Raw genomic sequence first — 25,862 nt, 5'->3', positions numbered from 1 at the left:
TGGGGGTGTCTCTTGGCAGCACTTTGTGCAGTTTGGGGAAAGGTCACGTGGTACGGATGGTTCTCCCACACCACGGCCACCAGGGCACAGAGAGTCGCTGAAGCCAAGCCTGTCTCTCTGTAACCATCTATTCCTCTTCATCCCCTCCCCTCCTGCCCACCTTCTGATGGAAATAAGCTCAGAAAACTCTCCAAACCCAGCTCAGCTAGCCACAGTGCAGCAGATTCGCTCAAATTTTCTCTCTTTTCTGGGGCATATCCAAGCACAGTGGCTCAACTAGAAATGAACCTCTTGCCTACCAATTCTGAGCTCTCGAATGCATATTTACTCCAGTCAGATATGGGTCAACACTTTCAGCCAACTTTTGCTCAGAGCCAAAGAAATTGCCGTTTCCTCTCATTCTAAAAACCCATGGTTTTGTTTGGACCACACGTCTGTTTCTCCAGCGTCAGTGCACATCCTCAAGCCTGGAGCTAAGTGTGCCGCACTCTACGTGTACAGGGGAAGAAGACGCTGGCAGAATGACTCATCAGCTCTCCCAGCAATTCTAAACCAAGATAACATAGAATCAGAAACATTAGCTCTTTGAATATTTCCTTCTCCTTGTCAAAAATCTCTCTTAAGATGCTTTATCCAAAGAATTTCATGGAAATGAATTTTGTGCTGGAATCTCTCTATTTGCTATAGAGGAAAACGTAGAGTGAGGCAGGCCATCCAACATGTGCAGTACCAATGTTTCAGAAAGGCCTCATCATAGCTCCCATGCCACCACCCCACGCCCCTCCAGCCTATTCTCCACTCAGCCACTAAAGGGATTTTCCTAAAAAGCAAGTCTAATCATGACACTACCCTGATTTAAAGCCCTCAGTGGTTTCAAAGCCCTTCCAGGCTAAGTCTAGGTCCTCTAAACCTTCTATGGGTTTCTTAGGATCCAGCCCTATCTACCTGTGCAGTGAACCCCTCCCCCTGCCTTACACCTCATGCTCTGGCAATGCTGTATTTTCCAGTGGAGCCCACCATGGCATTCCATGCTTTCACACCTTTGCATACGTTCCTCCCTCATCATGGAATGCCCTGCCTTTTGTTGTCCTGGAACATTCTTCTTTGTTTTAAAAAGCTAACAGACATTGCTCCTTTTAGCAAGGTTTCTCTGGCCCCCAAGATGGTTCATCGTTGCTTCCTTATGCCACGTCAGTACTCTTGCCTGTTTTGCAATTTGTCTACACGCCTCCTATGCTCATGAACTTCTTGAGAGCAGGAACTATGCCTACCCTCGTGCCTGGCCCTTGACGTAGGCTCAAAGTGTGCTTTTTGAATGCATGAGGAATGAACCACCGATAAGCAGGAGGTGCACCTGTGGCATAAATTGCAAGGATGACGCTCCAGCAGGACCCCAGCATGCTCACCCAAGTGAGGCCTCGCTGTTGTAAAGGGAACAAAGAGACATTGTTGAAGGCCGAGTCAATCAACATCATCTCTGAACTACAACCACTCACACACAAAAGGCTGCACCAGGGGTCATGTCACCCTTCTCCCAACATTGTTTGCCACTTATTACTCTAGTCACAACGATTGCTTTCTTTTAATGCCAGCATCATGCCTGATGCTTAGTGGATGCTTAACAAATACTGTGAAAGGATCAATAAATGTGAAATCTACTTTTTTAAAAGAAGGCATCAAATGATTGGCTTTTAAAGGCATTTCACACATGACAGATTTTTCTGAGGCATTGGTGACCCCGATCATCGGGTTAACCCAATCAGGAAGAGGGGACCAATCAGAGAGAGAGGGCCTGGGGGAGCAGTCAGGAATCTGCACTAGAGAGACATGGTCCTGGGTTTACCTTGGCCCCATGTCAGTTTCCTTCCTTCTCAATAAATAGCAACCATGGATGGTATTTCCTGCCCCACCCAGAAGGCTCTTGCCTCTCGTTTGTCAGAGGAGCACACTAGCACTGCCACATCCGTGCTATCCAGGAACTGCATGTGCACCAATGAGGGTGAACACAGGCAGCTTCCCACCTTCATTTCAAGTCTGCTATGCAATGGAGACCAATCACAGAAATGAGCCCTGGACTAAAACCACCACCGTCAAGGACTAAAGTTGCCCATTCACCATACCTGTTAAGAGCAAGGCTCTGGACTCAGACCAACCTGGGTTCAAATCCAGGCTCCAGATCTTTCTACCCAAATCATATGAGGCAAGACAATTGTCCTTTTGGGGGTTCAGTTTCCTCACCCATAAAATGGGAATGATCTCACACACCTCACAGGACTATGGTGAGGATTAAAGGATATGGTGTATGTGAAGCCTGCACAGTGTCTATAGATGGTAAGTGCTCGAATATGAAAAACTATGACTTAGGACTTTCAAAAATATTTTTACAATTATCAGGACAAGAGGAAAAATATCCTTTGAAGACACTGTGCTTTAAAGAGAATGGATTGTCTAATTTTTAGGAGCCAACAGTGCTCATTAATCAATGCCCCGTGGATAAACATGAAAAGATAGTGTTGGCATTTCAAACAATAGCCGTGGCAATTACCACACCCCAGGACGGACACATAGTGACAGGGCTGGGGACACCCAAGCATTTCTCTGAGAGTTGGTCCAAGAGGATTAATCCTGAAGGGCTCATGTCTGATTCTCCCCTGCTGGACCCAGAGTAACTCAGAGTCGGAACCCCGAAGGAGCCAAGGTCAAGGTGCCAAGGGTAAGATGCCAGTTTCGGTCTGTGAGCAAGTGGGTTTGAGGGAGGGTCAGGGGAGACCTGTCTGCTGGACAGGACTGAGGCAGGTACAGCGGATTGCTCCGTGTGTCATGCAAAGCTAGAAAGTCATAGCGTTTCCTGTGTGCTGTTTTGATCCTCCTTGTACAACGCAAGGCCAACAGGGGATTAAAATTTCCCCAAATTTCTGCCCTGAGCATGAGACAACTTTTTCCTATGCTAAATTTGGTTTTCATTTTTAAGCGTCTGAGATGCATGATTCAAATGGGTCAAGTTCCTGGCTTCTTATCTTGATTAAACCACCCCCGGCCCCAGGCTTCCTAGGCTTGCCCTGTGTCTGCCACCTCTTACAGCCCTTCCACACATCATTCAGGAGGTTCCATGAAGAAAGCTCGGGGTCAGCGTTTGGGGAAGTACAAGCTAAGCCATCAGCCCTTGGGAACGAAGATTAATTTCAGGAGCAGGTGGGTTAATTTGTCTGGTTACTTTGAGCAACAGGGCAGGGACCTGAAATGGAAAAGAGAAGAGATTTCTAAATGCGGAGATAGCTCCATCCGCGGGAGATTGGATTCCCGGGAAGAAATGGACCTCACTCAGGGGAGGCCTCAACCTGTCTGATTTAGCCTGAGCCTGTGAGAGCTCACAGCCCATTTCTGGCCTTCTCGCCCCGGGCTCAGATTGGTGGGCAGCATCCTAACCAGGCGGCCCAGGACCAGGCAGTGTTGTGTGGTGGAGGGAGCACTGGACTGGAGGTCAGGAGACCTGAATTCCAGCCCAGGCTCTGCCGCTAACTAGCTGTGTGACCTTGGGCAAGTCACCTGATGTCTCTGGGGCAATTGTAAAGTGAGGGGTTGGTTGGGCTATCTCTTAAGTCTCCCCTCTGAGTGATCCAGGGTCCTAGTCTATCCCTCCTTGGCCCTGTGCTTCCAGGGACAGAGATGGGAGAAGGAAGGGACAGGGAGGAAAGAGAGGAGGTAGAAGGGAGCCCAAGGGTGTCACGCATCAGGACTCCACTTTTTCCTTCTTTTTGCTCTTTTTCAGGAAGGAGGGGGTTCGGAATTTCTTTTTCTTCTTTGAGGGAGACTTGGAGGGTGAGCCCTCTGGGGACATGGGGCCGCTGGTGACCGACTCGGTTTTGTCCTTAGAGGCATCGACGTCGGTGTCGGCGTTGGTGGTCATCTGGCTCAAGCCTTTGCTGAGGATTTCCTCCGCGGTCTGCTCCTCCTCCCTCCCGTTGACCACCACCCCCTCTGGCTGGGTCGTTTCGGGCTCTGTGGTGGCTTTGCTTGTTTCTGTCTTCTTAGCACCTTCTAGAAAAAGATCAAAAGACATGACCAGTAAGATTTCATTCAGGTGAGCGCTTCCACCTGAGGCTAACAGAACCATTTCTAGGCAATTTTGTAAAGCAAGGCCAGTCGTGGGAACATGCCCTGGGCAGGGCGGGGTCTCTGGGCTCTTGTCTACAAATTTAAACAGATATTGATGTCTGAACATGGCAGGGGGCCCGGCTCAGAGCTTTTTTGGCAGGAGGGAGGGAACAGACTCAGGGGAGGAGAGAGGCTGTTGGAAGGGGGGAGCGTGTCATGTACGCCTCAGTGGAGACATCTAAGGATCACTGTAACTGGTCCAGCTTTACCAATAAAAATATGGAAATTCCATGTTTTCATACCCATTTCATTTTCCACACCAGTGAGGAACTTTGAGAAAGATGGAGATTATCTTCCCAGCAGGCAGAGGCGAAGGCAGAGGGAGAATGGAATTCCCTGAGTGACATGGACCGCGTTTCCAAGACACAAGTGTTAGCCGAGAGGAGAGGATCCCTGGTCAGCCCACTCTAGCGGCCACCGGGGCCCCCAGGTCTTCATTCACTTGGGGAGTCTGTTGGGATTGCCGCCATGTTCAAGGCCAGAGCTGCTCAGACCCCGGAAACTAAGCCCTCCCGTCACCCTTGCTCCCCTCCCCGCTCTCCTCCCACCCTGTTTCCACAGAAGCTTTGAAATGCCTGGCTGGGAGGGAGCGGAACCTGTTTAGAAGTAGAAAGCAATGTAAAGATCAGCTGGCTCACTCCTCCCATTTTGCAGCTAGGAAGACTGAGCTCAACAGGAAAACGATGGGCAGACCTCTGTGTACTGACTCGCAGGCCAGTGTCCTTTTCACCACACGAACTGAAAGAAGTGTGAGTGTGGGGGGGCTTGTGTGTGAATGAGCGGGCTGTGTGAGCGTGTGTGAGTGTCCGTGTGTGTGCGAGTGTATGTGTGAGTATGTGTGGTGTGCAAGTGAATGTGAACGTGAGCGTGAGTGGTACGAGAGTGGGTGCACATGACCGAGCATGTGTGCAGTGTGCAGATGCGTGTGGCAGGTGTGTGTGTCGCCACATCACGGGAAGGAACCCCAGCACTCTCCCCTCTCTGGGAACGTGGGTAATGGGGGAGGCATAACCAGTGATCTGGAAAGAGTGGGTGAAGACTGAGTTTTAGGAAAAGCCTAGGGGTCTTCATAGGCAAAGTGTGGGGAAACCTATAGTTCCACAGAGGATGGCAGGGGGAGTTACTTGGGGAAAGTTAGAATGGACAAGTTTAACTACCTGGGCAAAGTCTCCCTATAACGAGGTCTTTTGTAACTTCCCCAACTGGCTGGGCAAGTCAGAGGCCTCTCCTGACCACCCTGAGCACCAGCTCCCCCTGAGGACCAAAGGCCTTGGCCACTGGCTCCCACTCTTCCCACTGCCCAGTCCCTGTCCTATCATTGTCCAGCTACCAAGTTTTCCAATGTCCTCGACTCCTACAGCCCTTACTCTAGTCCCCTTGCCTACCACATCCTCCTGGGGCTGTCACCTGGCAGTACTCTTGAATGCCATAAACCAGTCTGGACACAACCGTCTCTGTCCACTGTCCTCTTCTCACTACACTGGCTATTTGCCCCATCAGCCTTCTAGTCCCCGCACACACACACACCCTAGCATCCCAGCCTGTCTCCCTCTGTCTGGAAGGCCCTTCTGTCTCTTCTCTGTGTTGCCAACCTTTACCCCACACAATAAATCCCCTCGAATATTACCTCTTCCTTAAAGTTCTTCTTGGTTCTCGTTCCCACTGCCAGGTAGAATTTATCAGTCCTTCCTTTCTGCCTCCACTATGTAAACTTCCAACATGACAACTGCAAAACTAGCACTTGTTTTCTTATGCCTATCCCCTCCCCTCTCTAAACTGAAATAAATTAGACTGTGTCTAATTATCTGCGTAACTAGCTCATAGAAAGTACTCAGAAGATGTTTGTGGAATCGATGAATGGTTGAAGGCATGAGCAAATGAATGAATGTGTGAATGGACTGACTCCAACCAGGCTAATACCATCACCTCATCTTCTTTCTCGTCTATCTCAGCCTGAGCCTTCTCTGCTGAACTGGATCCATCCATGTAAACAAGCACCAGCCCAGGGAGATGGCCTCTGTCTCTCTGCTGCCCTGGTCCTTTCTCACCTTCCTGGGCTCTTGTGCCCCCAGGGTCCTGCAACTTCCACCCAGACCCCCACCGCAGGCCCTTCCCTGGGATGACATATACTCAAGCTTGCCCCTCGGTGTTCTCCCTCCAAGATGATCCACAAGCACAACTGTAGAGAAGAGGGGTTCCCACTTTCTGTCCGGGTGGCATTTCCTTCCTGGTGGTGATGAGTATCCTCACTCTAATGGAGCCCTTCTCCCATGCCCCTCATCTGTGTCCCTTTGCCCACTCCTGCATTGCTGTCAACCTCATCTATAGCCTCAGCCCCTGGTGTGTATCTTGGTTTAGGAGAGCGACACTCAAGGTTCTTCTCATCATGTAGAAAATGAGGGCCACACTCGGTGCATCCACCATGACCTCAGAGAGCTCCCACATTGAGAACAGTCTGGGGGGTCATGACAAGTGGAAAGCAGGGCTTGGAGGAGCCAGGTCCCAAATTGAGGTCCCCACTCCCTCATCAGAGACTGCTGGAAGGTTCTACTGGCCAAGAGAAGGGGCACTAGGGAAGGCTCCAGGAGTGAACATGTACTGGGGCCCTGAATAGTATTGAGGACTAGCTCTGAGAGCCTAGACCCCTCCTTTGTTAATAGGTTGAGGCTGGGCTGGGAGGGGCCCCAGGAACTAGAGGCAGATGGAAGCTTGCCTTCCAGCATCCTCTAGGAACCACTGGCTTTGTCTCCTGAGTGGGGCACATGGTCCTCTGGGAATAAGGGATAGTATGGCAGCGAGTGGAGTGGGACGGAGGCTGGAAAATGAGGGACTCTGTCCAAGCATGGTGATCAGTAAGCTAGGAGGGAGAGGAGGCATCTGGAGAGCAGGTGATTGGGAGCAGGGCTGCGCTTGGGAGCAGCGTCCACACCCAGAACTCTGTGGGTTGGGAGACAAAAAGTTGAAAAGCTTCCAGAGGCCAGAGGAGGAAGCAGGGCTTCCCAGGGAGGTGCAGAGCTTGTGTGGACACTCTGCTTCTCCAACTTGACTTCTCACTATTCCACAGCCTCTAACCACTGGTTGTTTCTTGGCCGCCAATGTCCCTGTGGATGGTTAATTTTATGTGTCAACTTGACTGGGTTAATGGATGCCCAGATAGCTGGTAAAACATTTCTGTGTGTCTGTGAGGGATTTGGGGAAGAGATTAGCATGTGAATCAGTAGACTAAGTAAAGAAGATCCACCCTCACCAAAGTGGTCGGGCACCATCCAATTCATCGAGGGCCTGTTCAAATAGAACAAAAAGGTGGAGGAAGGGTGAATTCTTTCTCTCTTCTTGAGATGGAACATCCATCTTCTCCCGCTCTCAGATACTGGAGCTCCTAGTTCTCAGGTGCTCAGACTTGGACTGAATTACACTACTGATGTCCCTGTTCTCCAGCTTGCAGACAATATATCATGGAACTTCTCAGCCTCCATAATCACATGAGGCAATTCCCCTAATAAATCTCCCCTTTTCTCTCTCCATATATCCTATTGGTTCTCTGGAAGAACCCTAACACAGAAATTACACCTCCAGAAACACCCACTCCCCCAGCTTCCTGGCCACCATCCCTGGACAGCCCACTCCACTCCTGCCTGCCAGTCCAAGTATGTATCTCCCCAGGGTCTGGTTCAAGCCACACTTTATTTGTGCAGTCTCCTCTGACATTGGACAATAATCCTGCCCTCCTCTAAAGCTACTGCTCGTGTATTCATTTTGCGCTTGCATGTGTCATTTATCTTTTTCCTTTTAAGAGTCCATTCATCACCCAAGTAGACTATTCAGAACAGAAACTCTGCCTTTTACTTCTCTGACAACCACCACCCATCTCAGTGACAACATGCTCAAGCCATGTTTACTGCTGCTTAATTTTGCCAAGTAAGGCCAGATGAAGATTCAATGGAGGATGCTTTGCTTCAACTCAGAGGCTGGGTTCTTCTGTGTCAGTGCAGTGGGATGAGGATGTGGGGAAAGAACATGGACCTTGCCTTACTGAAGGAGAAAGGCTGCCTTTCCTCCCCTGGCCTGATGAACCTGGTCCACTAACATCTCAGGGTCAAACCCATGACCTCTAGCCACAGCCCCGCAGCTTGGAGAGGCCCTTTCTTTGCATCAAGGGAGACACCAATGGGGGAACCTCACACAAGATTCGCCAACTCACTTCTGAACACAAGGTCAACCAGAGTTATCATGACCTATATACCAAATGCATGGAGAACTGGTCACTGCCATGTACTGCTTTCACTTCCCAGTTGAAAAGGCAGCTCTACACCATTGCACAGAGAAGCCATAGAAAGATTCATTAAAGACTTCAAAAGAATCTGTGATCTATGCTGACACAAGTGCTGGGTGCTCATGCAGCAACAGTCAAAAAAGTCCATAGGGTGCTCAGGAACAGAGCAGTAGAGCAGCAAGCAGAACTGCCTCATGGCTGATCATATGCTGGCCATGCAGAGAGGTCTGCAACAGTTTCTGTCTGGGTTTAAAGTCTCAAACATCAGTGTCTGAAAAAAATTACCCAGGAAGCTTGCAAAAATGCAGCTTCCTAGTAGCATCTCCACAACAGACTTTGAAACAGAGGGTGAGACAACAGATACGTATTTTTAGCAAATCCCCATGTAATTCTGATATGAAAGGCCCATTGGCCACACATTGGGAAACATGGATTTAGAATGATATATCTCCTCCCACCTTTACCTCCCCCAAGGATGAGATAGCACCAGTGATAGGAAAGAAAGTAGAGTTTCTGGTAAATAGATGCAGCAGACACTCTACAGAGCGTCTCCCATTCACTTATCATGGTTGGGACATAAATGTTCCCCTGAGCACCCAAATATACTTTTGTATGTGGTATAGCCAGTATGCAAATATGGCCCCAATGAGCCATGCCTCCGGGTATTCACGTGCTTGTGTAGTCCCCACCTACACTGAATCTCGGCTGGCCCCAACATCTCCCATAACCAAAAGAATGCAAAGGAAGTGCTACAGAGCCAGCCTCAGGCCAAAGACTTAAGAAGGCACAGAAGCTTCTATTTTTACAGTTTTGGGAGCCCTAGACCACCAGGTATAAAGTCCAACTACCCTGACAGAAACACCTGAAGGAGCTCTGGACCACGCGGAGAGAGACAGAGAGATCCAGCCATCCCAGTGTCCCAGCTGAGCCCAGTTTTCTAGCTGCCCCTGCCAAGGCACCAGACATGTGAGTGCACCATCTTGGAAGTTCCAGCTTAGTCAAGCTCCCAGCTGACTACAGGCCCTGCTGACATCACACAGAGTAGAAGAAGCATCCAGCTAAGCCCAGTCAACTCTAGTCAATCCACAGGGGAACTAATTTCCATAAAACTAAGTTCTTATCATAGTTCATGATTTAATAATTATCTATTGCTGCATAACAAACCACCCTAAAACTTAGTGGCTTAAAATGTCAAGTGGTGTATATAGCTCTTACAATTTGGAGAACCTGGTACATAATAAGAACTAATTAATGTAAGCAAATTACTTTTATATTCAGTAGCTCATTTTATCCTGATAACAATACTGTGAGTTAAGAAGGGCAAGGATTTGTGTTATTCTTCTATTCTGCAGTGTTTTTAAGTGACTTATTTGAGATGGCTAGATTAGTTAGTGGAAGAACAGACTGTCTGATATCAAACACAGGGCTAATTCTTTGCAGGTGTAGCCAGTTCCTCTGAGGGTTCCACGGTGGATGGAGTCAGCAAGGCCAGGGGTCAGTAGGAGGTAGTCAAAGAGAAGGGGCTGGCACAGATGGCCAGATGCAAAGGCTCTCTCTGATGGCCAGGGTAGGAGTCAGGGAGACAGATGAGGAGTGACATTGAGGTGACTCAGCACAAGAGGATTTGAGGGCACAGAGACAAATGGTCGGAAATGCTGTCCCTGATCTGGTGGGTGAGCTAAATGTGAAAGTGCAAATGCTGCCTGGTCAGTCAGCCCCATCTGCCCTAAGGAGCTGGGCAAGCCATTAAGCAGCCTGGCCACAGAGTCATGCCAGTCACCCCACACAACTACAACTCGTGCTCTCATCACACAGGGTCTGCTCCAGTACGGCCATGCTCCCCAGCTCTGTTTGTGCTGTAAGAAGTATCTTCAGGAAGGCCTTAACTTTTCTAACAACTCAACAACAATGTGCCCTTGTAGGGGGAGAATGAGGAATCCTGCTACAGTAGGTATGATATCAGGCATGGGTAAACAGCTATCCTACCTATCCCATACCCCTTCTGCCCTCTGTCCCTCCTGGGAGCTGATATGAAAATGCCACCCCTTGTTCCACTCCTGCCATGAGCCTCCTCTCCAGCCCTGGGTTCCCTCCTGCAGTTGGAACACATGTCCTGATGGATGCTGAGGAGCCTAGCAGGCCAGGCCTTCCATGCACACCTATAAGATGGTTGGTCCTCAAGGACAACCAGGCTCTGGCCCACAGCCCTAGAAGAGGTTGTGGGCTCCTTAGAGATGCCTGTGCATTAGGAACAGGATGAGGCTGAACTCTTAAGGGCCATGAGCACTCTGCCCTCAGGGAGTGCGTGAGATTGGCCCCACTGCCCACTCACTCTGGGGGCTTGTTGCTTCTGGGCACGTGTGCCCTGTGTGTTTGTGTATGTGCGTGCCCTATGTGTGTTACATCCATGTCTCCCACAGAGAAGCCTAGTCCGCATACAGCACATGTGGAATTGGTCATGAATTTTACAGCCAGGAAACCTCCTAAAGGCGGGGTTGTGAGTTGCAAAGGGAAAAATTGCAGAGAAATATATTTCTTTTGAAAGAATCCTCCCTCCCCCATTGCAAGTGTCGGAGTGAGTTAGTAAGCAGCCTCTCTATACTTACTACAGAGACAAGTATTCAGAATCGGAGGAAACTCCTTTGATGAAGGCACAAATGGGAAGAGAAAGGAAGACATTGTGGAGACAGATTGACAACACCATGATGAGACACAATGAACACAAATAGTCGGGGGACATCCACTTGGGGCCCTGGCCTCAAGCAGATGGGTTTCCTTTGGCAACGCTGGGCTGGCACTCTAGGTAGCAATTTGCTTATGGAGGGAGCTGCGAGGTTGGGGAATTCTATGGAAACCCACATATGTGGCCATTCTACCCAGGAGGGAGAAGATTCCAACAATCCCCCAAGTTGCTGCCCTCTGGATGGCAGCACAGCCCTCTCTGGTGGGGATCTCCGGGGGACCCAGGGGAGGAGTGTTCATGCCCTGGAGTGATTCCAGGAGCTCACTAAAGACACTTTCGTGATTTACGTGGCTAGGAATTATAATAGTATTGTTATCCATCATACATATACTATTAATCATAACCACAATTAGATCTTACATTTAAGGCATGCTTTTACTTTTTCAAAGTATACTTTCACCTACACGTCCCTTACACACATAAGAACTCTAAAAAGAGAAAATATTAGTAGCCCCATTTGACAGACAAGGAAACTGAGGCACAGAGAGGTTATCTGATTTGCTAAAATTAGTAGTTATTATAAACTAGCAGTTTTGTTGGGCCTAAAACCCAGTTCTTTAAACTAGCACCTCTCCATGGAAGCTGTTCTTGACCTGGACTACACTTTAGATTCCCCTGCCGAGATCTTAAAACTCCAGTCTGTACTCCTCAACTCTCCCCCGGGACCATTTAACTCAGAAATGCTGGGGGTGGGATCCCAGCATCAGGATTGTTAAAGCTCCCCAGGTCTTTCCAGTGTGCAGTTAAGGGTGGGAATGACATCATTAGTCTCACCTGAGAAATGCGGAGTCTCAGGCCCCATCCCAGGCTTGATGGGTCAGAATCTTTACTTTAACAAGATGTCCAGGTGGTCCCTATGCACACTGAAGTCTGAGAACCCGCATGGTGCATCTGGTAAGGCCCATCAGCCCCACCACGTCTGAGTTAGGGATGAGGAGGCTGTGGGTCGGTCATTAACTCATTCATTATTGCTTACACCGGGCTTAAGTTGTAAGATGTATTGTCACAGCTTGTGAATGAAACAAGTTGAAATTCGGTAACCCCATTTCAGATTCCCTAGAAATAGCAAAGGGGAAAGCTTTTTGGATTGGGGAGCAGCACCTGTTGAAGGCAGGGTCCCCACAGTGTGCGCACCTGCCCTGCCCTCCACGTGGGCACCTTGTGGCTGCACCGGCCCCCATCCCAGCCCGCTCAGCTCCACTCACCCTCTGAAGTCTTGGAAGGAGACACCATGGGGCTCTTTGTCTCTGCCTCCTTGGCTGGGCTCTGCACGGGAGAAGTGGGGGCAGACTTTACAGGTGAGCTAGGCTCCTCTGGGGCAGTTTCCTTCTCTCCTGAAAACACAGAAAACCACCTTAGAATGGAGGTCAAATAGAGGAGAGATGGGAAGATAGAGCATTTAAAAATTGCTTTTTTCTACCTGATCATCATTTCTCCGGGCTGATAAGGAACCTTCTGGCTGAAGTTAGCTGCTCCCTAGCCTTTTTTTATTTCTGCTACTTCCTCAGGGGTGCAAATGGGAGAAGTCAGAGTCATGTTGTTCCCTTCATCAATGCACATCTGCCAGTGGAATATGTCACCCCTGATGTGGACAGCCAGACCAGAGCCTGGCTCCCATCTCTCTCCTGTACCTGAAGAGGACCAGCCAGGTGCTTTATGTTGTGAGCACAACAACGGGCGAGAGAGGTGGACACACAAAGAACCACTGACTCCCCTTAAAAACACCCGTGATTTGTTTGCATGTAGCTCATTTACTATTTATCTAATTTATGTTTTCTGTACAAACAATTCCTAGAAATAAGCATCATGTTTCTCTATCTACCTTTTCCATTGGCATATTGGAACTCCAAGCAAACCAGCAAGGCTTTTTCTAGTGCTGGCTTCGTGCCCAGGAAGAAGCCGGCCCTCGGGCGAAGGTCACGGTAGAAGAAGACCCTGCCCTGAGGGAATGACAGCCTAGACGGGTGGACACAACCACAAGCTGAATTAGGTGTCTCAGACCCTAAGAGCTCTTGAAGCAAACAGAAGAGGTAGCTCCCTTGGGTGGGCTGCAGAGGGTAACAGGAGGCCTTCCTAGCTAGAGGGGGGTTTGACATGGAACCAGAAGTGTCAGTCACTTTGGATCAGGAAAGCCAAGAAGGGGAATCCTGTCAGGAAGGGACAAAGGCGTGAACAGGGGCATACAAGCTATCATGAATATGAGTATCTGGGTGTCAACACAGAGAGATGGGTTTGACTAAAGATTCTGAAATAACGGGTGAGAAAAAGAAAAACATAAAGGTGTCAGCTGGTGGATAGCTTTGATTGCTAGACCTAATTATATCAGACCTGATGGAAAATAATAATTAATGGAAAATAATAATTGATGGAAAATAATAATTAAGACTATTAAAATTATTATAACTCACATTTATCTGGTGCTCACTGACCTGAGCTGTATTTACAGACACTATGCTAAGCATTAAGAAGTCTTAACTCCTTTACACCCAGGTAGGCAGGTCTAGTGAGGTCCTGAAGGCACCATGTAACTGTTGGGCACAGAGTGATGAGGGCATTGTTATGATTAACAGAATTATGGTAATAAGAATATTATTGTATTTGGCGATGGGGCAAGAAGGTCCTCTCTGGGTGGTCCCGAGATCTCCCCTTCCACCCCCGGGGAATTCTGAAGCAATGGTGCCTCAGGGTTATTTACCATCGAGTTCTAGTTTCTTCCTCTCCACCTCCTTCTTGTACTCCTCCAGCTCCTGGTCAGTGAGTTGGCTGAAGGGGTTGGGCACCATCTCCTCTGAATCATCTTTGGTATCTGCATCACCCTTGGACATCAGCTGGCTCTCTGTAGACTGAAAGTTAACCACAGAGTGTGTGTCGCTCTCTGAACGCCGCAGTTGGGGCGCAGGCCCCAGCTTCCTTTCAGACTCACGTGGCTGCAAGTGGTCTTGCTAGGGAGAGCGTGGCATGCAGCTCCTTGGAAACAGCTCAGGGCCTTGGGGCAAGGGTTGTTCATTTCTCCCCATTGCTATCTCACTCCCAGACCCAGATTTTGTAACTGCCAGGATGAATTCAGGGGGTCCACACTCTGCCCCTGAAATAAAATCAAAGGATGCTCCCAAGCAGAAGGATGACACACTTTTATTGCAATCCCTTCTATGGACACTTCCAAGCCATCACTATGCAAATACAGTCGGTGGCCCAGTTACTCAGCCAGAGCCCAGCAAGCACAGCATTGGCTCAAGCAAGCTTCATGCCAGCCATTCCCCACCACTGCCCCGCCCACCCCACCCCCCAACAGCAGTGCAAGCCACAACACACAGCTTTAAGTCATATGCAAAACACAGCGGCTTCAGCGTTCTCCATCCAAACTGTTAGTCCTGTTTCGCACAGTCAAAATTACAAAGGGGCCAAGTTCCTGAGTCTTGGATCTTCAACCTGCCTGTACTGCAGGTCCCTGCAGGGACATTGGCAAAATCACTGTGTTTCACCACCTTTGTGGAGCCCCTGGCTCTGGGGAGCTGACCAGCCGGACCTTGGGTAAGCTTCAGGAATCCTCTGACCCCTCTAGCCCAAGACGGACTAAAATTCCGACTCCACAGCCCCTTTTCCTAATTCAGCATCCTCATGCTGGCCGTGGGGGATGCAGTGCTCTGAAGCTGCGGAGGAGCAAAGGAGAGTGCAGCCCGCCAGTCCTCCCTTCCCTGGCCCGCAGGGTCTTCCGATGATGGGCCACAGGCTCCTTCCAGAAGGGAGGCAGCAGCAGGCCCAGCGTAAGGAATCTGGAGTCAGAGGAGCATCCGAGAACCCCAGAAGAGGGACTCTGAGAAGAGCACTTGGCATAAATGGCAGAGTTGCATTTCTTTTTTTAAAAAATTTTGCTCATTGTATTGAACTCTCACCTCCCCCACCCCAATCAGGCTATTTCTGTCCTGGACCCTGAGCACATTCGGTGTTCCTCATCTTGCTGAGTGTGGGTGCAGTGGAGGTGGGTGCGATGATACAACTTCCACACTTCTCCTGCCAACGGGCACCCGCACTGTGGGCTGCAGCCTGACCTGATATTTTTACAGCATCTCAATTTGCTCTGTAGGGAGGAACATTTCCTGTATTTCCCCACTTCTTACTGCTAAGGCAAATGCCATGCCCTTTGTTATCTTGCAGTGAAAAGCAATGCTTTCAAATACATGCCAGGACCCTAAACTTCAGCCCTTTTGTGAAGCACTAGACAAAACACTGTTCTATCTCAAGCACAAAAACAACGACTTTATACTTTCTAACTCCAGTGGGTTTGTGTGGGCAACTAACTGTCCCTTCCCATCCTGTAGGAGCCCTGTCCTGTCTACACACCCCTCTCTGTGGGTACCCGAGCATCCTCCCAGAGTTCTGGCTGGATGATGCCGTATCCCAGCACAGAGATCAGAAACATTCAGGGCTGGCAGACCTGGGGCACCTGAGAATCACTGGCCCCCTGCCCGTGAGTCCCCACCATGCGGGGTGCTAACAGGACAAAGCAGAGCTCCGTGCTGGAAGGAATGGAAGCCAGCAGCACTCCTGTGTGCAGGTGGGGCTGCTGCTCCCCTCCCGGTGCCCAGAGGGGGCGATGAGACATCATCCTCCCAGGCCTCACAGCACCCCTGCAAGGTGGCCCTCCATTTTGCAGCAAGAGCACCAGCACCCGAGATCACAGGGGAGGGTGGGCATGAGGACTCAGGGGTCCTGCTGCCCAGCCCCAGGCATGAAAGACCCAGAAGGCAAACATGTTTCCCCTCCAGTCAGGGGCGGCCTCTGCTGTACCGGGCTTCGGCTCTTCTCAGCGATGACGCCCGCCAGGAGTTGGGACTGAGGTCCCGCCGACTTCACATCTTGTCGGTTTTGTTCTCGAATCTGTGTGGAGAGGGGAGAGGGAGAGTGAGCTGGCTGTTCAGTGTCAGAGCGTGGAGTTTGGCGGGGGGCACACCGGTGTCCAGTGTAGCTTGTGGCAGGAAGGCCCCCCAGTGATGTGGGAGCCCATCTCCTAACACAATTCGTCCACTCCAAGAGATGGTCTCCACATCTGTGCTCCAGAGTTCATGGAAAGCACCAGATCTTTGTGAGCTCCAAGAAGGTGCTGTAGAGGCAAGAGTGAAAGGACGCACAGTAGACCCTTGAGGGAGGTTCTCAATTTTTTTTTGGTACTATAAATGATCTATTTTTATATAGATAACTCTTCTTCAGAATAGAAAATTGTAGTGAGAAGAGCAGCATTTTTTTTTGAGTTTTCTTTTTTTTATTATCTCAAAATATTATGGGGATATAAATGTTTCTGGTTACATGTATCAATGTTGTTATGCTGAAGTCAGGGCTGAAAGTGTGCCCATCACCCAGATAGTGCTCACTGAACCTGTTAGGTAGGTTTTCACTCTTCCCCTCCTCCCCCCTGCTTGATTTCCACTGAGTTTTACTTCCCTCTGTGCACATGTGTGCTCATTGGTTAGTTCCAATTTAATAGTGAGTACATGTGGTGTTAGTTTTTCCATTCTTTGGATACTTCACTTAGGATAATGGTCTCCAGTTCCATCCAAATTGTTGCAAAAGGCCTTAATTCAAATTTTAATATTCCTAAGAAGTTCCTAAGGAATCTGTTACAGATTCCTGGGGCCCCTCCACATCTATTGAATCTGAATGTCGGGTGGCGGGGAGGACCTAGGAATCTGAACTTCAAGCAAGTGCTGCAGGGGTCCCAGGCCACAAACTGAAACCCTGTCCTGTGAACCATCTGACTTATTGGAGGCGGCCTGCTATGCTTCAGTTTTTAAAGTAACATTAGAAATATAAGTGAGTGAACTGTCAGGCAAAGGTCCAGAAATAAATATAAAGGATCTTGAAATCTTCAAAATAAGCCAAAAGGAAAATGGTGTAAAATTCATAAAAACTCACTTTGTGGGCAGGTCTTTCAGACATGTCTAATGTGGAAAGTAAGCACCCTCCGTGTGAAGGAGTTACCTAGGACTACCCAAGTAGCACACTCAGCATGGTGCCTGGCACATGATCAGTCCATGGTAGTTTCTTGGTCCTCTGGGGCATCTGGGATGTTGGCGCATCATGCACATCCTGGGGACTCAGCTCGTGTCTGCAGAACTTGAGATCCCTCCCGGTGGGAGCAGAGAGTGAGCTAAGCAGCCCCCAACTTACCTTGTTCCTCATCTCCAGCACTTCTTGGGGGTCAGTATAGAGAGGCACGAATTGGTTTGGGTTTTCGATCCGTATGGGCATGCCACTGCTGGATTTCTCCACCTCGTCAGCCTTCATCCACTGCACAAACACAAGGCTGGGTGTTGAGGTGAAGGAGCAGGCCCAGGCATCCTCCCCAGGAGTTCCCCCATGAGAGCTGGGCCCACCGGCCTGCACGGAAGGTCAGCAAGCCTATATGTAGATGCTCTTTCTTCTTGGGACTCCTCAATGCCTGTCTCTGGGAGCAGGGATGGACAACAGATGACCCAGCTGCCAAAGAAGGCTTCAGGCCAAGGGCTGGTCATAAAGAACATTGGAGAGCCAGCGGCAGAGCCTTGGGAACCAGCTTTGACAGATAGGCAACATCTGGGGCTTCAGTATTAGGGAACCCGATTTGAGTTTGGAGGGCTTCGTATTTTTTTATGAAGAGCTATTCTATTTGGCTGTCGGCTACTTTTATGTTAATGAAAGATCAAATTGAGAGTCTATGTGTGCAGGAGAAAGGGAGAAAAGATAACTTATAGAAGTGACTGTCCTGCCCCTCCTGGGTTTGCATCTGGATCTGTAGTCCAGATGTTGGATGCCCAGCCCTTGAATTTCCCAGAAGTCCCCTCTGGATGTGGGAGCAAGAAGCACAACCCAACTGCTCCTGGGTTGTGTGCTGCTGCAGTGACCTGGTCCAGCTGCCCTCTGGAGAAGGCTGCTCCTCAGCCCCAAAAACTCAGCACAGAGGTGCCAGAAAGAGGTGGTCAGGGGCTTAGCGGCCTGAGCAGCCGCCCAGAGGCCCAGCAGAAAGCCCTAAGAGGAAATGGTACCAACCCAGGCACAGCAGAAATTGTTCTGATCTCCTTTTAAAGCTGCTTAACTCCACAAATGCAGCCCATCCCTCTCTCCAGACAGGCCTATGCTGGCTTCCCCTTACCGTGGTCTTGGGCCGGGGGCTGCCCATGCTCCTCTGGACCTCGTCAGCCACATTGACCCGCAGGTAGGTGTTGGGTGTGTTGAGCCAGCGGGTCTTCTCTTTCTGCTGCTTCTGCGCATGCTGTCGCAGCGCGGGGACCGGGGCGCCATCCTCCTCGAACACAAAGGCTGTGACCGTGGCTGGAATCTCCACCTCACTTTTGTGTTTGGTTTTCTCTTGAACAAAGGGGTGGCGGTATGTGTAGCCTGTTCTGTAGCCCTAAAAAGGACAAAAATAGAACCCCTTATGCTGGAGGGAAAAGGTCTGTATGTGCACATGCGCACTGCTCCCTTCCCTTAAGGGACTCAGTTTAAACCCAAATCTGCATAAGACAACCTGGCCTTGCCACTCTTCTGGTATATTTCAGAATTGTTCCCTCCTCCTGGTCCCCCAACCCTCTCTTCTTCCACCCCAACAAGCCCTCTGATCAGGGCTGAGAAAATCCCTAGAACCTTGCTGACCAGAGAGAGCTCTTTTCCCAAACAGTGGCCCAGGTGTCCTCTCCAGCGGTCCTCAGTCCTGATGGGCACTGGAATCACCTGGGACCTTTACAAAATACCGATGCCTGGGCCCTGCTTCAGAGCTGCCCATTTAACTGGACAATGGCGTGGCCTGGGCTACAGGATTTTTAAAAGCTTCCCAGCTGATTCTATAATAACAGTCACTCCTCCCTTCCTTGGCCCTGAAGCTTAACTATTTCCTTCTTGGAACCCCAAAATCTGACTCAACATGCCTGTCTCCTAAGCCATACCATATCCCTCAAACCCAGCGCTAATTGCTGCTCAGCAAGAACAAACACTCAGGACTGTCGGCAGTTATCAGAGCAATACTCGGCTCTCCCTGTCTTTTTCTTCTTTTATTTTTAAATTAAAATGGCATTAACATATTTTTCTGATTATAAAGAAAATACAGACCCATGCAGAAAAATTAAGCAATATAAAAAAATAAGGAAAAAAGTGAATTTTATGCAAAATCTCACCCCCAGAGACAACCACTAAAAATCTTTCCTGTCACGTCTCTATGCATACATATGTGTGCGTGTATGCTTAATCACTAGTAAAATGGGATATTTCCAGTTACATATAATGGCCACTTGAATCTCTTCCTTTGTAAATTGTTTATGTTCTCAGCCCGTTTTTCTATTATTTCTCTTTTTCACATTGATTTATAATATCTCATTACATTGAGAATATTAATGTAAAGTTTTGACTATCATAGATGTTGCAAATATTTCCCCCATAATTTGTCTTTTAGTTTTGTTTATTGGGAGGGGGGTGGTTTATAGAAATACAAGTTTTGAATTTTTAATGTAATCATATCTGTCCACATTTGTTACGATTTCAGACTTTTCTGACATGTTTAACAAAGTTTTTCCCAACACAAGAACATCAAAAATACAAATATGTTTTTAATACCTCTATGAGTTCACTGTTTACATTTAAATTTTTGATAAATCAGGAATATTTCCTGTTGAAAGGAATGAGGTAGCAATCTGCCTTAGTTTTCTTTCCCTAAAGACTAGATGGTCTTTCTTTTCCTCACTGATTTATATAATAAAGTGCCTGTTTATCCTGTGTTAAATTCTCATATATTTTGGGTATACATCTGGATTCTCTAAGCTGTTGTATTGGTTTGCTTGTCCATTCTGCTAGTATTTTAGTCACTAGTAGTCACTAAAGCTTTATCACACTTTATCAGGGGTGGAACTAGTATCCCTAATTACTTTTCTCTTTATAGCATTTTCTTAGCCATAAGGACATTTTAAGTCCTTGGTGCCTTCCCCCATTTTTGAAAGAATGACATTGAGTTTATTGAGTAATTTTGAAGAAGTGACCTTTTTACCCCATTGAAGCTTTTAAACCAAGAATAAATTACAGCTCTATACTGATTTCAGGTTTTCTTTCACGTCTATTGGTAAAGTTTTATGGTTTTATTTAAATGGGTACTGCTTAATGTTTTAGGATTTGCTGCATTTGCAAATAGGACTGTTTTCTCCCATTATTATATTTTCAAAGCAGTTAATGTTAAGATACAAAAATGACTGACTTTGTATATATTTTCATAATTGACAACTTTAAAATATCCTCATTATTTCTAATATGTTTTCAGTTGACTTTTTGGGACTTTATAGGCATATAACCATATTATCTGTAAATAATAGTAATCTTGTTTCCTTTACAATAATTTAAACCTCTTATTCTTATGCCTCACTGCCTTGGATTGAGTTCCAATATTATTCCAGAACAATATTAAATAATAGTGCTAAGAGCAAGAATCATTGTTTTGTTTCAAAGTTTAATGGAAATACTTCTCATGTTTCACCATAGTACTGGCTCTTGTTTTGAGAAGAATCATTTTAATCATGCTAAATAAGTGTCCTCCTGTCCCAGTTAACAACTTTTATTTTTATAAATTGATGTTAAATTTTTATCAAATTTTTTTGATAATGACCAAAAGGTTTTTATCCTTTGACTCATCAATATCATGAAATATATTTAAAAGATTTATAACACTAAGCCATCCTTGAATTCTAGGAATGAGCCCTCACTTGGTTATTGTGTATTAGTATTCTGATGTTATGCTCAATACTATTTGCTAGTTTTTGTGCAGAATTTTTTTATCAACATTCAAATTAAAATTGGTCTGAATGTGTTATAATTGTTACAGTTTAGTATCCTTGTTTCACTCTTCTCTGAAAATTTAAATAGCATAAGAATTGTCTGCTTCTTAAAGGTCTGAAAGAATTCCTGTATGAAATCATCCAGTCATCTATACTTTATTTAAGTATAGATTACTCAGCACACAAATGTTAATGGGAGTTGTATTTTTTTGTGGATTTTACTTTTCATCATTATAAAGTGACCCTCATGGTCAGCCTAGTAATAAGGTGGAGATTATTTGAAGGAACTTAAGGCAGGGAGAAAATTATTAATTATTACAATGATTTTGACATGATAAAGACAATCCAAGGCAGTAGCAGTGAGGATGCGGAAAATGAATCAAACAGAAATGTTATGAAGACAGATTTCATCTTTAGCTTTTCTGAGCATCTAAGAAGTTATAATTTCTTGCTGTAATTATGCTTTCCTCTTGTTCTTGAATTGTCGCCTGTTTATATCCCATATTATTAACGAAATTGTTAGCCCCTACAAGAAGGAAGAATGTTCTTAAAACTTTCTGTATCCTTTAAAGGACCAGCCCACTCCTATACACATACCAGTTTAATTCCTGACATGATTGACTCATTCATTCATTCATTACAATAGGATACTGTTATAAAGCATCCACTCAGGAATAAGGAAATTAGCATTATGTGCTTTCTGCATTAAAGTCATAAGATTAGAAAGAAAGGCAAAAATAACTACATGAGAGGTGTCAACTAAGCCCCAGTGTAAGAGAGGAGCTGTGTTCTGATTTTTACTGGATTACTGCTTCTCACAGAGAACATTCTGCACGTATGATGACAGCCGCAGCATGCAGTAGGGGTAGCAACGGCCATTTTTAAGAAAACTCAGCTACTATTAGAATGACCACAAATTCTAAATCAAATTGCCAATCAACAAGGCTTTACCAACTGTGATGCTGGCAGTTTTTCGTGCCCACCCAATGCCTTGTACTGCCTGGCTCCAGAGGGCAATGGCCAGGGACTCACCAGGTTGTCCAGCATCCTCATGAGGGCTTCAAACTCGTGCTCCCCCAGCCGGCTCTTCTGCATGGGCCCGAAGGTGCTCCCGGCCCACTGCACGGAGCCCACCTCGTGGGGCCTGTGCTTCTCCTGCTCCAAGAGGATGAGGTTCTCCACTCCCCCAGCACTGGACAGGGCTGACACCTGCAGCAAAGAGCAGAGAGCTCTGAGCCCAGGTGCACACGGGGACCCTGCACTTACGTACACTCCTGTATGTAATGGGACGGGGGGTCACAGAGGAGGACTTAGACATCAGAAATGTCTGGGAAACTGAGGAAAAGCCACCCAAACCTGTTGGGCTTGCACCCATTTCCAAGGAAAGGGGTATTAGCAGTGTCTTTCCTGATGTTGGTTCTCAGAGGCTATAGAGAAGAAGGGAATAGCAAGCATTAAACCTTAGGAATAAAACAATAGACAGGACTGGGACATTACCTGGGATACAGATCAACTTAGAATTGTGATTATTTCTGGGGAGGGAGACAGGATGAGACTGGAAAGGGTTCCAAAGGGAACTTCAATTCTTGTTTGTAACATTTTGTTTCTTCAAGAGAAAAAAAGTTGAAGCAAAAAGGCTGTGAATATTTGTTCCATCTGAGTAGTGGGTATGGATGTCTATTATGTTATTCTCTGCATTTTTCTATATGTTTGAAATATTTCCTATTTTTTTTAAGTCACTTGAAAGAAATAGGCCAGCTTCTAAGCCAATGAAAACTGGGCGTAACCTGACGGGCTGGATTAACAGGTCTCGAGGAAGAATGCATCCTCTATGATGGGGTTAGTCAGTCAAGGAAACGCAGAAAAGGAGACGATCAAATGTCGAGAGTGCACAGCGCGGGGCCAGATGTGCAGGGGTTAGATGGCTTCAACCCATAGACTTAGAGCATTTGTCCCCTTGTCAGGGCTCCATGGGGAGGGGATGATGCAGGTGGTTGGTTGCAGGCTTTGAGTATTAGGAAGTGTGTGTATACAGCAGGTGATTTTAGAAGGATTCTAAAAAACATTCATTAATCTAACACATTCCCTTTTTCAATTCCATGCTCATCTCTCAGTATGTTCTATTTACCCCCATGTATCTGCCACTCAGGTGTAATTGGTCAGGGTTTGGCTTCCTGGATAAGCCTGGCTACAGAGCGAGAAGGTGGTTTTGGAGTAGCCTAGGTAGTGGGCCAGGTGTGCAGGTGTGCACTGCACATCATCACATTAGCATTCTGAGTAAGATTTCATATCCCAGGTAATCCTGCTTGTTATGCGGGAACTGCTCCAATTATATAAACTTTTAGTGTTTCAGTGTTTTGTGACAGTTATTTTTTACTGAAAATGAAATGATCTAATTTAGCCTGCTGACAAATACAGGTCTGTGAGCCCCAGAGGGTGGGGACAGACCCTGGAGTGTGTTAAATTTGTCAGTGTTGACAAACGCCCCTGTGTACTTCTCAGAGGTCAGCCCGGCAGCCTTCCCCGGTGACCCCCATCGCCCTGTGAAGAGGAGGAAGTAAGGACATTTTCCATGCCCTTCTCATCCCAGGCACGTGTCCAGTTGCAGGCAGCACACAGTAGTGTTTTAGGGCACAGACCTGGGTGCTGGGCTGCTGGGTTTGAATCCTGCTCTGCCACTTACTGTGTGACTTTGGGCAGCTATTTGCCATCTCTGTGCCTCAGTTTCCTGAAAATAGCAGTATCTACTTCATGAGGAGCATTAAGGTAACAGTTGTAAAGCACTAAGAATAGCATCTGGAACACAGGGAGTGCCTTATAAAGGTTTTTGATAAATGGATTCTGAGCAGCAATATCCCCCAGGACCGGTCATTAACGGAGAAGGCGAGAGCAAGAGAACTGCCCACAACCTTGCAAGAGCTGCCTCCTCCCACCTCCCTCTTCCTCCCTGGTTTCCATGGTGATGGGCAGCAGATGGAGAAGACTGCCTGAGCTCCTTCCCATCTGCCTGTCAGCAGAGCAGGGACCTGCCTCTCTCCACTGGGGATGACCCAGTTTCCTGGAACCCCAAACTGATGCGGAGCAAAGAGAACACCATCCCCAGGAGAACCGAACAGACTCTCCACCTTGAGTCACCAACATGACTACGGTCACGTTTGCTTGTTTGCCAAGGTCACCAAGGGAGAAAACTAGGCCCATGGTGGAAACAGAGCTTCTACGCTGGCCGCTCCCCCCACAACGATTTGACCAGGGCTGCAATCCAAACAGCATCTCAGATTGCTGCTACCTGCGCTCTTCCACGTCCTGATCCCCCCCCGCCTCTGGTCTAATCTTTCCTGTTTTTCTTCCACATCTTCTAGCTCCATTCCTCCCTCTAGAAGCCTCTCTGTTCCACCAGCTGAAAAAAAATGTCACTAGAGCTTTTCTGGGGTTATCTGTCTGGATCTCCTGAGGTACTATAACAGGGTCTCATCAAACCAGTCCTGAGAAGAAAGCGACAGCAGCTGGGGGCTGTCAGGGACAGTGGCCGGCAGCTCTGCCCTTTGCAGATGGCCATTCTACCTTTGGTTAAATCGCAGTGACCTTTCTGGGGGTCTGGATCCTGGGAGAAACGTACTTCCCTTTGTGGGGGGACACATGGGCATCTCTCGCCATCCATTTGTAGGGCTGGGCTGTCTTTGCAAAGAGATGAAGTTTCTACATGAGCTATTTTCTCATGGAAACCTCTTCTCCCGAAGGAAGATGGGGGCTCTTAAGAGTTCAGGTGCGGGGAAGGGACAGTGGCTTCCTTTATAACAGAGGCTCCGCCATGTTCTTGCACCAGTCAGTGGTCGGAGCTCAAGGCCAGCATCCTTGGCTGGACATAGAGGCCACCACTTCAGAGTGGACCCTGCGTCCTGGGTCCACCTTCCCCATGTCACCCTGTTCTGACCACTTCCTCTGACACTTCTTCATCATTACTCTCACAACTGTCCTCTCAACATGTTCCTTTAAAAACTACTGGAGGGTACTCCAGCTTTCTTTTGACAAACAAAACAACAAAACAAAACTATTGAAGGGTACCACTGTGGAGCTCCACTAGTGAGGCTTCTGGGAAGATCTCATTCTTCCCAGACTAACTCCAAGAGAACGGCAGTTCTTCCTCCGGGCGCTGCTGTGCCCGGGCCGGCCAGGAGAGCGCAGACCCGACACCAAAGGGCCCGGCAAAGAGCTGACTCACCCAGGAGCAATCAGCCTCCTCTTCTGTGAATTGAGTCCTAAAAGTACCATCACGATGCCTCTCCTTGTCTGAAAAGCCCTGTCCCCACAGTGGCTCTCGAGGCCCCACATCTACAGTTGAGGGATCAGAGGCTGGAGGAGGGCAAGTTCCCTACCCATGGGCGCACAGCCCAGAGAGGGGATGATGGGGCCCAGCAGCCTGGTTAACAAGCCTTTCCAGGGCACGCAAGGCCCCTGCTCACCCCGGCCACCTGCCACAGCGAAGGGTGTGTGCCTGGCTTGGCCACCACCACCTTGTTTATAAAACTACAGATTTGTCTGTTTTCCTATTGCTTCTCCACCAACTCCTCTAGGGGTTCTGTGACCACGGACATTCCCCGTCTCCCTATCCCTCACCAGTCAGGGGACTGCACAGCAGGCTCCCTGGACCTCACCCGGGGTTGCCCTGGCTGCTCAGGCTGCCCGTCTGTGCCCCATTGGCCTGTTCCCCACTTCTTTCTGGACCTGATCTAATTTAGCCTGCTGACAAATACAGGTCTGTGAGCCCCAGAGGGTGGGGACAGACCCTGGAGTGTGTTAAATTTGTCAGTGTTGACAAACACCCCTGTGTACTTCTCAGAGGTCAGCCCGGCAGCCTTCCCCCGTGACCCCCACCGCCCTGTGAAGAGGAGGAAGTAAGGACATTTTC

General features: G+C 48.0%; 1 protein-coding gene across 3 annotated transcripts in view; it reads right to left on the bottom strand.

Moving 5' to 3' along the window:
- Nucleotides 1-2,390: 2,390 nt before the first annotated feature.
- The window catches only part of ADD2 (adducin 2 (beta)), a 102,000-nt gene continuing 78,528 nt past the window's right edge, over nucleotides 2,391-25,862 (bottom strand). For all 3 annotated transcript variants that reach the window (XM_012646431.1, XM_012646430.1, XM_012646432.1), the window contains 7 exons: nucleotides 21,989-22,165; nucleotides 18,298-18,555; nucleotides 17,337-17,456; nucleotides 15,960-16,049; nucleotides 13,867-14,014; nucleotides 12,377-12,505; nucleotides 2,391-4,038 (listed from right to left, as the gene is read on the bottom strand). In XM_012646431.1, coding sequence (XP_012501885.1) covers nucleotides 3,731-4,038; nucleotides 12,377-12,505; nucleotides 13,867-14,014; nucleotides 15,960-16,049; nucleotides 17,337-17,456; nucleotides 18,298-18,555; nucleotides 21,989-22,165 — 1,230 coding nt within the window. In that variant the 3' untranslated portion in view covers nucleotides 2,391-3,730. The remainder of the gene's footprint in view (nucleotides 4,039-12,376; nucleotides 12,506-13,866; nucleotides 14,015-15,959; nucleotides 16,050-17,336; nucleotides 17,457-18,297; nucleotides 18,556-21,988; nucleotides 22,166-25,862) is intronic.

Source organism: Propithecus coquereli, unplaced genomic scaffold, assembly GCF_000956105.1.
Source record: "Propithecus coquereli isolate 6110/MARCELLA unplaced genomic scaffold, Pcoq_1.0 Scaffold243, whole genome shotgun sequence".
In the NCBI taxonomy this organism is placed as follows: domain Eukaryota; kingdom Metazoa; phylum Chordata; class Mammalia; order Primates; family Indriidae; genus Propithecus; species Propithecus coquereli.
This window is presented reverse-complemented; position numbering and strand designations above follow the sequence as displayed.